Raw genomic sequence first — 14,256 nt, forward strand, 5'->3', positions numbered from 1 at the left:
GGATGTAATACCAAATGATGCACTACATTTGTTCAAAACTGCAAACTGCAAACACAGAATCGGAAAGATAAATTTTATTTCCTGCAGTGACCAGTATCCTTATACAGTAACAGTAACTGAATCCCAAAAAGAAAGCTAGGAAATTATATACTGATGACACACAGAAAAACAACACCCCCTCGCTAAAAAAGGGAGGTCTCTAAGTAAGATGGGGAATATGTCAACAATATGCTTTTTCATCGTACATCACACATCCTGAAAGGTCGATATCCTGGAACATAATAGCAACAAATAGGACTTAAAGGTCACACCAGACAATTAACTTAAACTACTTTTTCTGCAGCTCTGTAACTGAGAGTCTGATCATGATCTTCAGGTGCAAAGGATAGAAAATTCAAGTAAAAGGAAAAGTAGAAAATATTGGCTAGCCTAAATTATTTTTGAGACCCCACTGGAAAGGTAAGCCCCGTTGCAGAAAAGTTCTTGAAGAATGATTCAGGGTCTATAAAAGCTACCTAATAACGCAATACTTAGGAAGATCAACGCATATGGTGTATATGAGATTGAAGATTAATGTGATATAAGAAAATTAATGACCTCCAGCTAGTCTCATGGGCAAAAGAGTTTTAATAGCAGACATATTTAATCTCATCAGAAAAGCCAAGTCTCCTAACAAAGGCAAGAAGTCAAGTTTTTGATCGCTAGGTCACTAGCAACCTTGCAGAGGTTCAGCCAAAACTTAGTACCTGATGAGAAGTAGGGAAGCAGGATTATCTTGCATCTCCTGGAAACTTACTGCGGGGTATTTGAGAGGACTTGCAAGACTATGTAAATCTTAGCATAGAATTTTTTAATGGCATCGTCAGACTGTGCAAAACTTTTTAATGCAATTTTTAGGGCCAAAGGCAAGGAAGAGAAGGGATCAAGGTGGATCAGGGAGGAACAAGTGTGGGAAATTGGAAAGGATGGGGGACAGAAGGGCTAGTCGCATGCCAGCAGGGGCTGTCAGCCCGCTTCTTTGACGGAAACCTGCACCGCACTTTGTCCTGCCTTCTTATTAAACTCTGTTCCTGGTATTTTCTATGTGAGTTCTCTGCTCAGGGTGTGAGCATATGTGTGACCACTAGTGAACTGCAGCTTGGACTAGCCAGTGAGCAGGGACAAGGGACCAACGACCAGAGTAAGGGCCGTGGTCACAGGGAGCCAGCAACTGGAGGGACTGGGATGTGGAGGTCAGCTGCTGGAGAGACCAGGGCCAGATCCTGGATGGGCGTGTGTGTGTGTGTCTGTGTGTGTGTCTGTGTGTAATCACTAAACTCGCAAGCTCACATCCTGATCAGCCCAACAGGAGAAACTGCATTGGGCAGTGTGTGTTGGTCATGCTTGTGTGAGTGCTGTTGGTGCTCGTGTGGATGCCAGGAAAGGCACTGCCCAGCCGTGTTTGTGTGTGCGCATGTGTGTGTGCTTTGTGTGTAACTGTGCACTGGCATCTTCGGAAAATACCCTCAGCCTTGCTGTTGCCTGCACGTACAAATGGGAACAGCAGCAAATAGACAGCAGCAAACAGAGCTCCCCCGGGTCTTAGAGTCTGCTAGAGCTGGCTTTGCCTTACAGAGACTAGGGAACTGTTCGACCTTCTAAAATAGATATCTCCTTGTCTTCTTACAGCCCCTGCACTTGAGCTTGCAGACCCAGATGAGCATGCCCTTCTTCAGAAGCTGAAGCACTGATATAGATATTACTGGATTGGATTGTTTTAGGTAGATGATTGCAGAAATCTGTTTTGGATTTAAAATTTATTAATCTAATAATTATGTGAGGAAAACTAGTCTTCTGTTTTGAGCATCCCATTTATTCTCCTAAATTATGTGACAGGCAGCCAGTAAATCACGCACTGAATTTTAGAATCAAGGCCAAATTATATAGCTTTTGAGCTAATGCCTGTAACTTCAGAGACTTGAGGTCGGTAAACTTTCGAATGGTTGAATTTCTAATCACAATTTAACAAAGGAGACTGTGTTAATCTGATATGAAAAAGAGCACTTAAGAGAATTTGTATATACAGAATGAGGATGAAATTCAGCCCAGATTTGTTGTATTTATTGCACCTCAAATTAATTTTGACCTTTTTCATATTTGAATACTTTAACTACAAAATCAGAAATGCCAAAGCAAGCGTTATGGTAGTAACCTAAAATAATGGAATTCCTAGGGATCATGGCAGAGCTTCACTGAGTTTTGTTTAAATCAAAAGTTTAACTCAAGGGGATTTTTCAATTAATTTTCCAGTTTGTCATGACATTTCTAAGCAAAACTGCAAAGTAAGTCCCAGTAGTAGCTCTACAATTTAGTTTTCTGCAGAAAATGTTCTAATCACATTAATATATGCTGTATGACAGATTGTGTTGTCTCTAGAGAAGTTTAGAAGATATGTTCAGGTAGGTTCTCTCTCATCCTGCATCACATGAGCCTTTCTTATTAAGAGGAATATTTAAAACCTTAAATAAAGACAGGAAGACATACAAGAAGAAATACAAGAATGTCAGGATAGATGCTTCATTTCCTCTTTATAAATAATATCAATCACTAACATATTGACTATTTTTAGAATACATTTTCAATATTCCTAGTAAACTTAACACATATATAAAAGCTTTTATGGACATTCAAGCATCTTAATATTGGTCCACATGAACATGAATGAAAAAAACAGACTTTACTTCCAGAATTTTAGATACACTGGTACAGTAAAATTAAAATGTGTTTATATATGTTGCAGATGATAGCATTTAAGACACTATATATGCATATAGAAACACTTTTTAAAATAATACAACATACACAAATGTAAACTTTAAACTAGCAAATTCTCACAATAAAAAGTAAAAAAAAAAGTTAATTAAAAATAATATATATATATATATATCTTTAGTTACAATAAGGCAAATACAAGATACTTCTTGACATTTTGAAGTTTAAATGATATTAGATATGAAATGAAGCAGAAAATGAGATTTCTAGAAGAAAATTTCTTTGCTCCATTTTTTAATATTCCATTTTAGGTGTACGGGATTAATTTTCCCTAATGGTAACTATTTGAAATTTAAGTGTCTAATTCCGGCTAGTCAGCCTTGCACAATTAGTCCTGGGAGTATGTAAACCCCTGGATATTAGATGATAAACAGGCACCTTCAGAGGATAGTTCTTTCCATCTATGTTTTAGGATGGGAAGTCTCATATCCTGAAGATGTATGCATTTGTCCATTAAATCAGAGGTAGCCTAATGGATTAGTTTACTCGGACATAGCACTTTACTGTTGGAAGTTTAAAGTTAAATTAAAATAAGCCTGTGACTTCTCATCATAAAAGGACAGTTATCTTCCTCTTGCACTGCCACAGGAAGAGTATAAAGTATTAATAATTTTCTGCCACTGACAAAGAACAAAATATGTGAAGTTCATACAATATTACATATTCCCTGCTCACAGCAAAATCTCACTTATTGCTTCCAGCAAATTTTTGAGTAGCATAAATCAAAATAGCATGAGTTAAATTACATCACAGCATTCATATTTAATAATAGATTTTTCTTGAAGAATGTTTTCATAATTTAATGTAAGATTTATGGATATATAAACAAGAATGTGCTTATATTTTATGTATATACATGCATATGTGTGTGTTCTTTCTAGCTGAGGGTTTTAGAAAAAGAGAAATCACAAAAAAAATCTATTCAATTTACCTCCAAAAAATTCTTCCATTTTTTTCTCAAAATAATTGTCCTCAAGGATCTCATTTTTAATTCAACAAAAGTGTTAATAATAAAGTCTCTCAAGACAATAAGGAATCCTGAAAGATATTACATGAATTTTGGCTCATATTTACCCCAGAGATTACATAATTCTTACTCGTGCTTTGCTCACTGGACCTAAACCCTCATCCGTTTCTGATGCTTTTCTTCAACACCCAGGTTAACTGAGCCTTTATCACATATAAGTGTTACCCACTGGCTTTGCAGATACAATGTGAGCTAAAGGACTAAAGGACTAATGATTTTTTTCCACTTTCTAATAGTCTCTCTTACTTTCCCAGAAGAACAAAGATCTTCCCACATCCTTTCTGCACTGCAAAACCTGCAGAAACCTCACCTCAGACCCCTACCTCACCTTCCTGCAGAGGCATGCATCCTCCCTAGAGGCAGTCAGGGCAAGCCCAGCATCCAGTGTCGGCTCAGGAGTTTCAGAGTGCTTTTTCACGGTGCATGCTTACAAGCAAATGATATTGACACAATGGCATCACTTAGTACTAAAAGGAGACTGCAGAACAGCTGGAATAATAATTCTGAGATGCACTTTGCCACATTAACATCAGGGAGTTTTAAATGGGATACTCAGCAATACTGATTTAACATCCAGACGAGAAACTATTGGATTGTTTAGACAAAATAGGACAAGGAGATCAGAGATCAGCACAATTCTCTGTGAAGGAAGTCTTATTTTCATGTTTTCAATAACTGACACCTAGAGGAATACCACATTAGTATACTTTGCCACTTTCCATGCCCTCACAAAGAGAACTAACAAAATGCAGAATCAATCTTGCTTTCCTTCTTCTCCTTTTCATTCTTTTTTCTCCACTTCCTTCAGTGTTACAGATGCAGTTCCCCTGTTCTTAATACTTCATCTTCTTTCTATTCAAATGTGTCTTATAACACTCATCTCCATCACTCTGCTTCCCTTAACTTCTCATGTTTCTCTGGTTCTTTCCTCCCATAGTATAATGGAGTACTCTGTAGTCTTTCCTATAATTAAAATAAAATCCCAACACAATCTAAGAGCTTGACCTATTTCTTCTCACCTGTTCCCAACACCTCTCACCTGAAAGCAAGTGGGACATACTATTTCAGTGAAATTTTGCTACCTGGAATTTCCACCTTCCATTTGTATCCTAGGCATTTTCTAACATCATCCTCATGTCTCTCTTATTTCTTTGAAATATCTCTTAATAGCATCTGTAAAGACCCTTCCTCTTGTAGAAATTAAATCCAGTAGTACATCATCATCTTGAAAAAGATCTGCCTTCAACAAATAACTACACTTTTCTTAAAATGTTGTCCCTCAGTTTCTGTGATCAGTCATATATAGTTCTTTCTTAGCTCTCTAAATGCTCTCTCAGAGTCCCATTCTTTATCCATTTTTCTCCCTATATACCTATTTTTAAACTATATTACTCATTTCATCTATAAATGACAGATTAATATGCATTGATATACTTCCACTCTAAAACTGTCCCTCAGTAATCTGAAACACTTTCTTTTCTCCAAAATAAAAATATTTTTCTGACACTTCCTTCTCAATAGTGAGTCATGATATAAAAGTCAGCATGACCAGTAACTTCTAACCGACTCTCCTCTCACTATCTTCTTTCCCTTTTTATGCCATAACTAATACGAACAACATCTTCAGTTAAGTCTTCACTTCAGATTCTTATACTGATACCAAGTCTAAACATCAATGATTACTTCCAGCTACACTCTAAATAAGGCCTTCCCTCATCAACGTAGCAAAAGCATTTATCCTCTTTCAGCTGCATTAACGTACACACATACAACCGTCTGTTAGCTGGTAGCTGAACTATAAACTTCTAGGGACATTTTTGCTCTATGAAAAGCACTGTGCTCACCAGAGTCCGATCCACACCTGCAACTCTAGGAACTACTACAATAAAAATGAATTAAAACAAAATTTAACAACAAAATTCCTAGCTCATTAGTGCTAAACAAGATATGCATGTGTAGCACAGGGTAGAGGACTTACATAAAAAAACGTGGGGAGGGGGAAAGGAAAAATAAATTATTTACCTTTTCCGTGGGTGACATCCACAGTCCATGTACAATTCAGTGAATTTGGATACAGTTCAGGATAGCCAGGGGATAAAATTGTTCCACTAGGTCCTCTAACATCTCCACCACATAAAGCTAGAAATAAAACAGTAAATATTAATACGATAATTTATATAAAGCTTCTAGATGAGAGATAACATAAGAAAACTATCTATTTAGAACTTATGGTCTACTTAAAAGTCAATTCACCTGTTCCATACATAATTACAGCCCATATTCACACAACATGAAAGGAAATATCATCAATTAATAGTTAATATGTTTTTAATAGGTACTAAGAAAATGAAAAGTGAATTTATTTAGCTGATTTTCACATTTTTTTATAAAAAGGTGTGTGTGTGTGTGCGCGTATATATATATGTAAATATATGTGTGTATATATTTTTACATATACACATACACAGAATACACCCCACAGAATACACACTATATGTATACATGCATATATTTCCAGGCAGCTTAAGTGATCAGCAGAAAGGTAATGATAAAATTGTATTACAAAAAAAGTTTTTTTCCAAAGCAAAAAGAAAGGGGTGCAGTTTATAACGCCTTTGATTAACTAAAATCTTAGCAAAAGGAGGCAATGTCCTGGAGAAAGTGATGAGAACGTAACAGGAACAGCTGTTCCTAGAAGTCCTGCGGGTCTCCCTCTCCCTTCCCATTTCTGCAGGGGTGAGTTCAGCTCCTCCTGACTTAAGAACTCCATCCTTTAATTTCAACCAGAGCTGTCTTAGGTTCAAGTTAGCATAAATTATTTGACTCTGTGAAAGTCATAAAATAACATGAAGTGGAATGCAGACGTGAAGATAAGCAGCCAAGCAACATCACTTAAGCCAACCTTAGTGGGAGAGTTAAAACGGCAGAGAGTGGACCTCGCTACTGGAGAATTACTGACTGAAAATATTAACCCAGGGAAGGACGATACAGTTCATCGTATATAATTATCAGACGTGCATCTATAATTCAAGTGAGAATGATAGTTGCTAACATAAGTCTTTCTCCAGTATCACTAGTGACTTTGTAACAGTCATCAGAAATTGGGCAATATGAAAAAATTTACAGCTTGAATCACAAAAATAAAATCATCATATTACTGGCATAACTATCTCCACAATTCTCCCATTTTCCATTCATAGAGCTTTAAAGACTACAAATTAACTCTAAAATTGTAGTGAAGAGATGCTTTTACCTTAGAATTATCTTTTATCAATAAGAGTAATTAAAACTTAGTACCATGCAAAGTTATTACATCAAAATCTCTAAACAACTCTACACATTCTAAAACAAGTAAGTACTTTAAGCTCTTTCTTCCTCCAAAGTAAAAGCATTTATCCCTTTTATTTTTCTCAGGCCAATTATATGTGTTCCCAAAAATTATTTTGTAAAAATATTCCACGATACAAAACCCAGTAAACTACATTACCGCCACTGAGTTTCAGTCAAATAACACAGTTTTAGAAAAGTTGACTGTGGTTCTTAATACAAGCAGCTCTTTCAAAGTATTTAGCACCAAGTCTCCCTTTTGAACCTCAAATAGTTAACTTCTCAATCAGGGTCCTTTTAGAATTATTTTTGCTGATGTCAGCTGTAGTTTCTCCAAGCCTGCACCTTAACGCGAGCCAGTATTCAATACTCTAATTGTTAACAATACGGTTTTCCCTTTGGTAGAGGCTTGTAAAAAGCTGTTGAAAGGCAATTTGGGAGAGAGTGTAAACAGTAGCCACCTGTCTCCAGTTTCGGTCTATACAAATATCAATCCTTCTTGCCCCAGTATAAATCACTGCTCTCCTACAGCGAGGATAAGGGAGGGATAAGCTTCAAGGGGGAACTTCCAAGAACTGTTTCTGCGGTTGCTGTTAAAAGCTGGAAGGGCAATACTCTTGCTGAGAGAGGCTGCCCCAGCAGCGCTAACGCTGCCCTACTCCTCTCTTAACGTCACCAGCAGCCGCCAGAAACAGCACGCTTAATATTAAGGCTCTTGGGCTGCCTCAGAGGGCAGGACAGATCATGCAGGTGGGAGACGTTTGGCCTTTCAACACATGACACTACTCAAATAACATCTTTTCGCTTCTTCAGGAAAAATATGTCAGGAGTTATTTGTTGTATCAAGCTGTTTATTCTACAATTATGAAGACCTCTACTGTGCATTGAGGGGGTAAATTATGATAGTTATATCGATCTTTAATTTTTCATATTCACTGTCATGTATGTGTCATGAATGTCATACACGCATAGTCCCATGAGTGAATATGTTGACCAGCCACAATTTCTGACCTGTAGAAGCTCATTCAAAGCTCACTTGAGGACAATCCAGATAGTAAATCAAGAGAAAATCCAGACTGTACCTTCTGTTTTACCCCCACACACGTTTATCTGGAGTATGGAAATGCTGGACAGCTAATCCTGTCCTGGAGGCCTCCGTGTATACCCTCTGCTCTTGAGTCTCCTGCATTTGTCCAAACCCAGGTCAGATAAGATGATGAAAAGCAAAGGAGGCTTCTTACCTATGTGTAAACTCTATAGCTCAAAAATCTTATTCTAGCAAATAGTCCCACTAAAGGGACAGTGGGAGTAATAGCCTCATGAATAAGAATTATCAAGTTCCCTTGCTTCACTAAAAATAATTCAAAACATACCATATAAAGCAAAACTGGGATAAACCATGGCAGTAGATGACTACTGGCATCTGCTAGTTAGATGTATTAAATAATTTCCTGTGATGGTATATGCTTTGGGTCTGTAGCGTCATTAAACATAAACTCTTTCTTTTTAAGGTGTGGAAAGAATGATCTGTGAATCAAAAGAGCCTGTTTGCAAAATATAGACTGCTGAACACAAGGTGTTTTTTGTTCTTCTTGTTTGTTTTCCTTGTTTTTCTTCTTCTTCTTTTCTTCCTACAAGACATTTAGCTGTGTAAACTGTTACTAATCAGAGTCAAAGCGTCAAAGAAACACAGGCGCTTTTTATGCATTTCAGTAGCACTGTGGAATGTTTTCATAAAGCTTATTAACTTTTACAGAATGAGGTTACTGGATTGCATGTCATCACTATCTTTAGGGTACTGAATAATAACAATTACATATTTAATTAGAGATTTTTTATAATGCAGAAATGAAACTCAGCTCTTGTTACTACATAATCTTTCCTATATCCTGCAGCACAAGGAGACTGCAAATGGAATTCTGCAAATAAATATTGTCAGCCAATGTGTCTTAGCTGGACAAAGAAAAGGGAGAACTAAACTCATAAAATCACCCACAGTCTCAGACTGGGTGGGAACCCTACTTCATTTATGAAAAAAGTTTACCACAAACATCAGAATCACTTTTCCTCTTGAAAATGTTCAAATAGTACAATAAAAAAATTCAGTTACACAGAAGTCTTTCTTCACATATATCAGTAGTTTTATTTATATCCACTGCAGAATTATACTTCATTTTGCTAGGTAATCCATATCATCCCCCAATACGTTCACCCCAAGACTGCCCACTGAATGTTGCTTTATGGTGAATGAAAGAGGAAGCTGCCAAAGAGCCTCTGAAATGCTGAAGTGTTTCTAATGATTTTGGTTACGGTCTTTTTCTTTCTACTTGTGCTCTTTTACATCATTTTGGAAAGTTCAGGATGATACAGGAACTATTACATTAAAGCAATAAGATTCAACGTTTGCTGCTATATTCTCTATATTTGTTTCTACTCCTACACACAGCCAATAAAAAATAACTAACTTAGCTAAATTGCTTTACAGTTCTGAATAACCAAACTTTTGTTTTCATCTGGGTAGCCTCAGGATTTTTTTGTGTGTGATACTTCTGTCAACTTTATAGCCTGTTCAGCACAGCTGTAAACTGGAAGGTTGGAGATTCAGTAACACAGGCTGAATTAGGATACTCTATGGACCACCATTGCCTAATTGCGTCATTGCTGCCACGAGGAGATGCTGCCCCAACATACTCGTTTCCCTTCTCTCTCCCGTGATGAAGAATCAACGAAGGTAACCTTTGTCCACTTATCCTCTGATCTTGTTATATTCAGAAAAACTCATTAAATTATATTCAGAGATCTTGTTATATTTTAGTAAAACAGAATCAGGGCTACAGTTGCATGTTATTGAGCTTCTGAAGATAACTACCTACTTTGCCCATACCTTAGGTCAGCGCTATCAATTAAGCACTTGCAAACAGAATTCACAGTCATGGGAAACAGCCCAAACAAATGCATTAACAGTAGGTGTTTGGAAAACCTTTCAAGAATGCAAATGGTGACAAAACATCTATGGCATGCCAGCAGGCTCTCTGTGTGACTCTATGAAGGCTAGCAGATGGCAAACAAAGGCATCAAGGGACCAGCATTTTACAAAACAAAGTCAAGTTGACAGATCAGAAATATAGAATATGCACCGGTCTTGATAAGATGGCAGGCAGCCAGAGTATATAATATCACTGCTAGCATCTGATTTTTTTTTTTCTTGAGAATGTAAGGCAAAACAGAAACAAAAGAAAATAAAACCAACAAAAGATAAACCCCACACATTTTCCTAGATTCTGCAGGGAACCTTCTTTTCACTTTATCTGATTATACAGAGATGCAGGTTAGGACAGGCTAAAAGTAAAATGAATAAATGAATAAATAAATAATAACTGATGCACTAGCTTGGTGCTGCAATGTGTAAAATGAAACACATGAAAGGTGTTCTTTAGATAATATATTGTGTGTTGCTAACACACAAGTGTCTTTTTAATGCAAGAAGAATAGCAGAATCAAGATGTATGCCTAGATCCCTTTTTTTTTAATCTTTTGTCAGAATGATGAGGCACAAAATAGCAAAAAATAAAGAGAATAAAAAAAGAAATGATTGTATGAAATAGAGATAGATGGCTAGGCTTATAGTATAAAGTATCTGTAGAGCAATGGAGGGAACAAAATACACAACAACTTAGGAAATAAGTCTTAGATAATTGTAACTAAAGATTAACATTCAGTAGTGGAGTTCAGAGTCTAAGTTTACGGAGAATAAGATTCTTATGACTTCTCATGTGTTGCGTTGTTTAGTTATATATTTTCTTCTGTTGTAAGCAATCACTTACATTCATTCTGTTCAACTAATATGATCTCAGTCATAAGGAAGCTTAGCCTAGAAAATGGCCCCATGTATTTTGAAAAGATTTTTGGCCCAAATAATTTTAGTACCTTTATTCAGGCTAGTGGGAGATATGAAGGTCATGCTTCTTCCTTGAAATATAGAAACAGTCATAATGAAAGTGTTTGACTTTATGTCAGAATAAAATTATCAAGCTGCGTTTCAGGCCATATTTTGTGCTACTACCAAACTGTTACAGAAAGCTACTCTTCCAATGCTAGAAATATTCTCATAATTTCTAGCCTAAATTTATTCATGGTCCATTTTTACCTATTTGTTGTTATGTTAAACTGTCACTGAATTTTCCCTCCTGGGCACTCAACTTCGGAGTGTTGGCAAAGTATAATAGGATCTCGGATGTTGTTTTGATCAGCTAAACGAGCCAAGTTTTCTTAATCTGGTCCTGTAAGATACATTTTGCATTTCTACAGCCATTGCATTAAGAACTGCAATGACTTACCCATCTTTCTTGTCACAGCAGCTATGCTACTGAAACATATTGCTAGGAGACTTCACGTTAGACTATATCAGCAGTTAATAAGCAAGGAAGGTGACACTTTTGTTCATAAATGTTTTTTCCCATTTCCTCGTGTCTCCTCTGTTCTACTTTTACCTTATTTATTTTTAAGGTCTTAACCACAGAGATCAGTCTGTACAGCCAGCTTACCACTTCTTTGTGGAAGAGCCTCTGACCTCTTGGATTTTGCTTGTTATACCATGAAATAAAACTCAGCATTCAATAACTACGAGTTCTGTCATCCGAGGTTTTTGAATCAGGTTTACTGGCTATTTAAAACTAAATTTTGATATAATTCAGGTCATCCCTAAAATCATGAAGTGGGCACAGAAAGTATAGAAATGAGATGAAGTTATGAAGAAGACTGGATGTGGGAAGAAGCAGGTCACCAAGTCCATGAGGGACAGGAAAATATGACAGGAATATATTTGTTACTTTACAGAAGTAGGAGAAAAATAATATGCATTATGTATAAATACATGTATCTGTGTATATATACATATGGTATTTAGGAACAATGCATCAAAAAAGCCAAATTTGTGTCCCTTGGTAGTCTGGTGGTGATATTTGGGAAACTAAACAAAATTTCCACATTTTGAAATCATACAATACTATATCTCAATTTTCTCCAAAAAGAGAAAATATTCATTAAAAGAACAGAAGCTTTCATCAAGAAATGACTTATTTTCAGTGAGATCACCTTGTTGCAAATATAAATAACTGAAAATTAATTATTTTCATAGATGATGGGTAGGAAAAACACCCATTCATAATAGATTAGTAATAACGATTATTTTTACAAATAGTTTTAAGCATCAGTGAGAACGAATAATAACATATGCTGGTTCAGGAAGAAGCACAGAGTGAAAAGATATATATTTATACATGTATGTATATATACATGTTTCTGTGTGCGTGCACGTGCATGTATGTGTATGTATGTGTGCATATATATGTATATATAAAATATATATAGATGCATATGGAGAGAGATGTACTTGTATATATATATCAATGTATACACATGTGTATACATAGGCACACACATGCATACACATTTACAGGCCACATTAGAGTCAGGTACTTAAGTAACTAACTTACACATAAAAATCTAATTATTAGACAGTTTTTATTTACTATATAGCATAATAAAAGGGAAATATAGCTAAAAAGACTATTATAACAGTCAATTACAATTTCAATGTTATGCACTGTTTCACAGACCAAGAAATGTCAGCATCTTGCTTCCGTGTGTACAGTAGATGTAATATAATGTGAAATGGGCAGACACAGAGTAACAGGAAAATAACAATGCGGACGTCAATTGATTATAAGCAACTTCCTGAAAGAAGCTTGGACTTGAGCTGTATAATAGAGAACAGTCCAGTCTGGACTATTAACCACAAAAACTATTGTATTTTTTATCTTCTTATTTAACTCTAAACCAGATCAAGACATACTCACCATTTCCAGTTCTGGCATCTACTGCACTGAATATTTGCAATGGACTTTTTAACAGTAGCTTTGTGATAAAAAATACTTTTTTAAATTTAGAGATCTCTTAACAAAAATGATGTTAGCACCACTGCCTAATTTCCTGGATATAGTCGTATGATACAGCTAATTAATTTGGACTTTTAGGTGTTTTCATTATAAGCATTAAATGACTTTCATCTTACTTGAATACCTTTCTTGCTAACATTCTCTATTCATTCATTTTCTTAAGTAAATGAAGATAAGTGGAATGACAACATTCATTCTTAATCGAAATATTGAATAAGAATTGCTATGTATTAGCATTCATTTTCACGTTATGATGTTGGGAATAAAAAGAATTTTAAGATTGTCAACTCTTAATTAGGTATCTAAAATTTTACATTAATTTTCCTCTCATATTTAATGAGATTAATACAATATTTCATATATTGGGTAGAATAAAGTTTCTCATAAATATTCAAAGCTTAAAAGCCAAATTATATTAGAATGTTCATACCAAAAGTACGTGATAAGACAAAATTTACCAGTTAAGACAGTGGGAGACGATTATGGTCAGGAAATTTAGGTAAGTATAGATAGATAGGTATCCACTGAATCATATGGAGATGTGAGATGTGACCAGAGCAATACAAATAGCTTTTTTTCTGAGTAAAGCTCAAAATAATATATTCTCTCTCTTAAGCATGACTCTTTTCTGAAGGCCTATTCATATTGTCATTTGAAGAGAATGGTTATTATGCATTTGGTTGCTTGTTTTCTTAGGCAATGTGCTCCATATTTATAGTATCTAAACCAAATTGCATCTTTGGAAGATGTTTTTAAAAATAAATAAATGCACATGATAAAATAAGAAGATATCTTTTTCTGTCTCTGTGGATACAAAAGAATGTTATCCATGAATTAAAGAAGGAAATTTGATGTGACAGAAGCAAAAGTCTAGGCATTAATCAGTGTCACCTCTTTTGAAAAGAAATTTTAAAAGTTTATTTTGCAAAGACGGCTATCCACAAATCTGTCTACTTGCCAGTGAAGTATTGCTAACAGTATCTTTCCAATGGTCTACAAATTAATTTATATTTTGAAAAAAAGGCTGATGGCTTGATAGAGATTTAAGGTTGGTTTTATGGTTGTGTAACATATTTTAACTCAGTGGAGGTACTCTCTTGAAAACTATAAAGCAATTCAAGTATCCTATATGCC

At 35.6% G+C, this 14,256-nt stretch overlaps 1 protein-coding gene across 2 annotated transcripts in view; it reads right to left on the reverse strand.

Moving 5' to 3' along the window:
* The window catches only part of CSMD3 (CUB and Sushi multiple domains 3), a 711,519-nt gene that overhangs the window by 260,672 nt on the left and 436,591 nt on the right, over window positions 1–14,256 (reverse strand). For both annotated transcript variants that reach the window (XM_068933141.1, XM_068933140.1), the window contains one exon: window positions 5,861–5,977. In XM_068933141.1, coding sequence (XP_068789242.1) covers window positions 5,861–5,977 — 117 coding nt within the window. The remainder of the gene's footprint in view (window positions 1–5,860; window positions 5,978–14,256) is intronic.

This window comes from Struthio camelus, chromosome 2 (assembly GCF_040807025.1).
Source record: "Struthio camelus isolate bStrCam1 chromosome 2, bStrCam1.hap1, whole genome shotgun sequence".
NCBI lineage: Eukaryota > Metazoa > Chordata > Aves > Struthioniformes > Struthionidae > Struthio > Struthio camelus.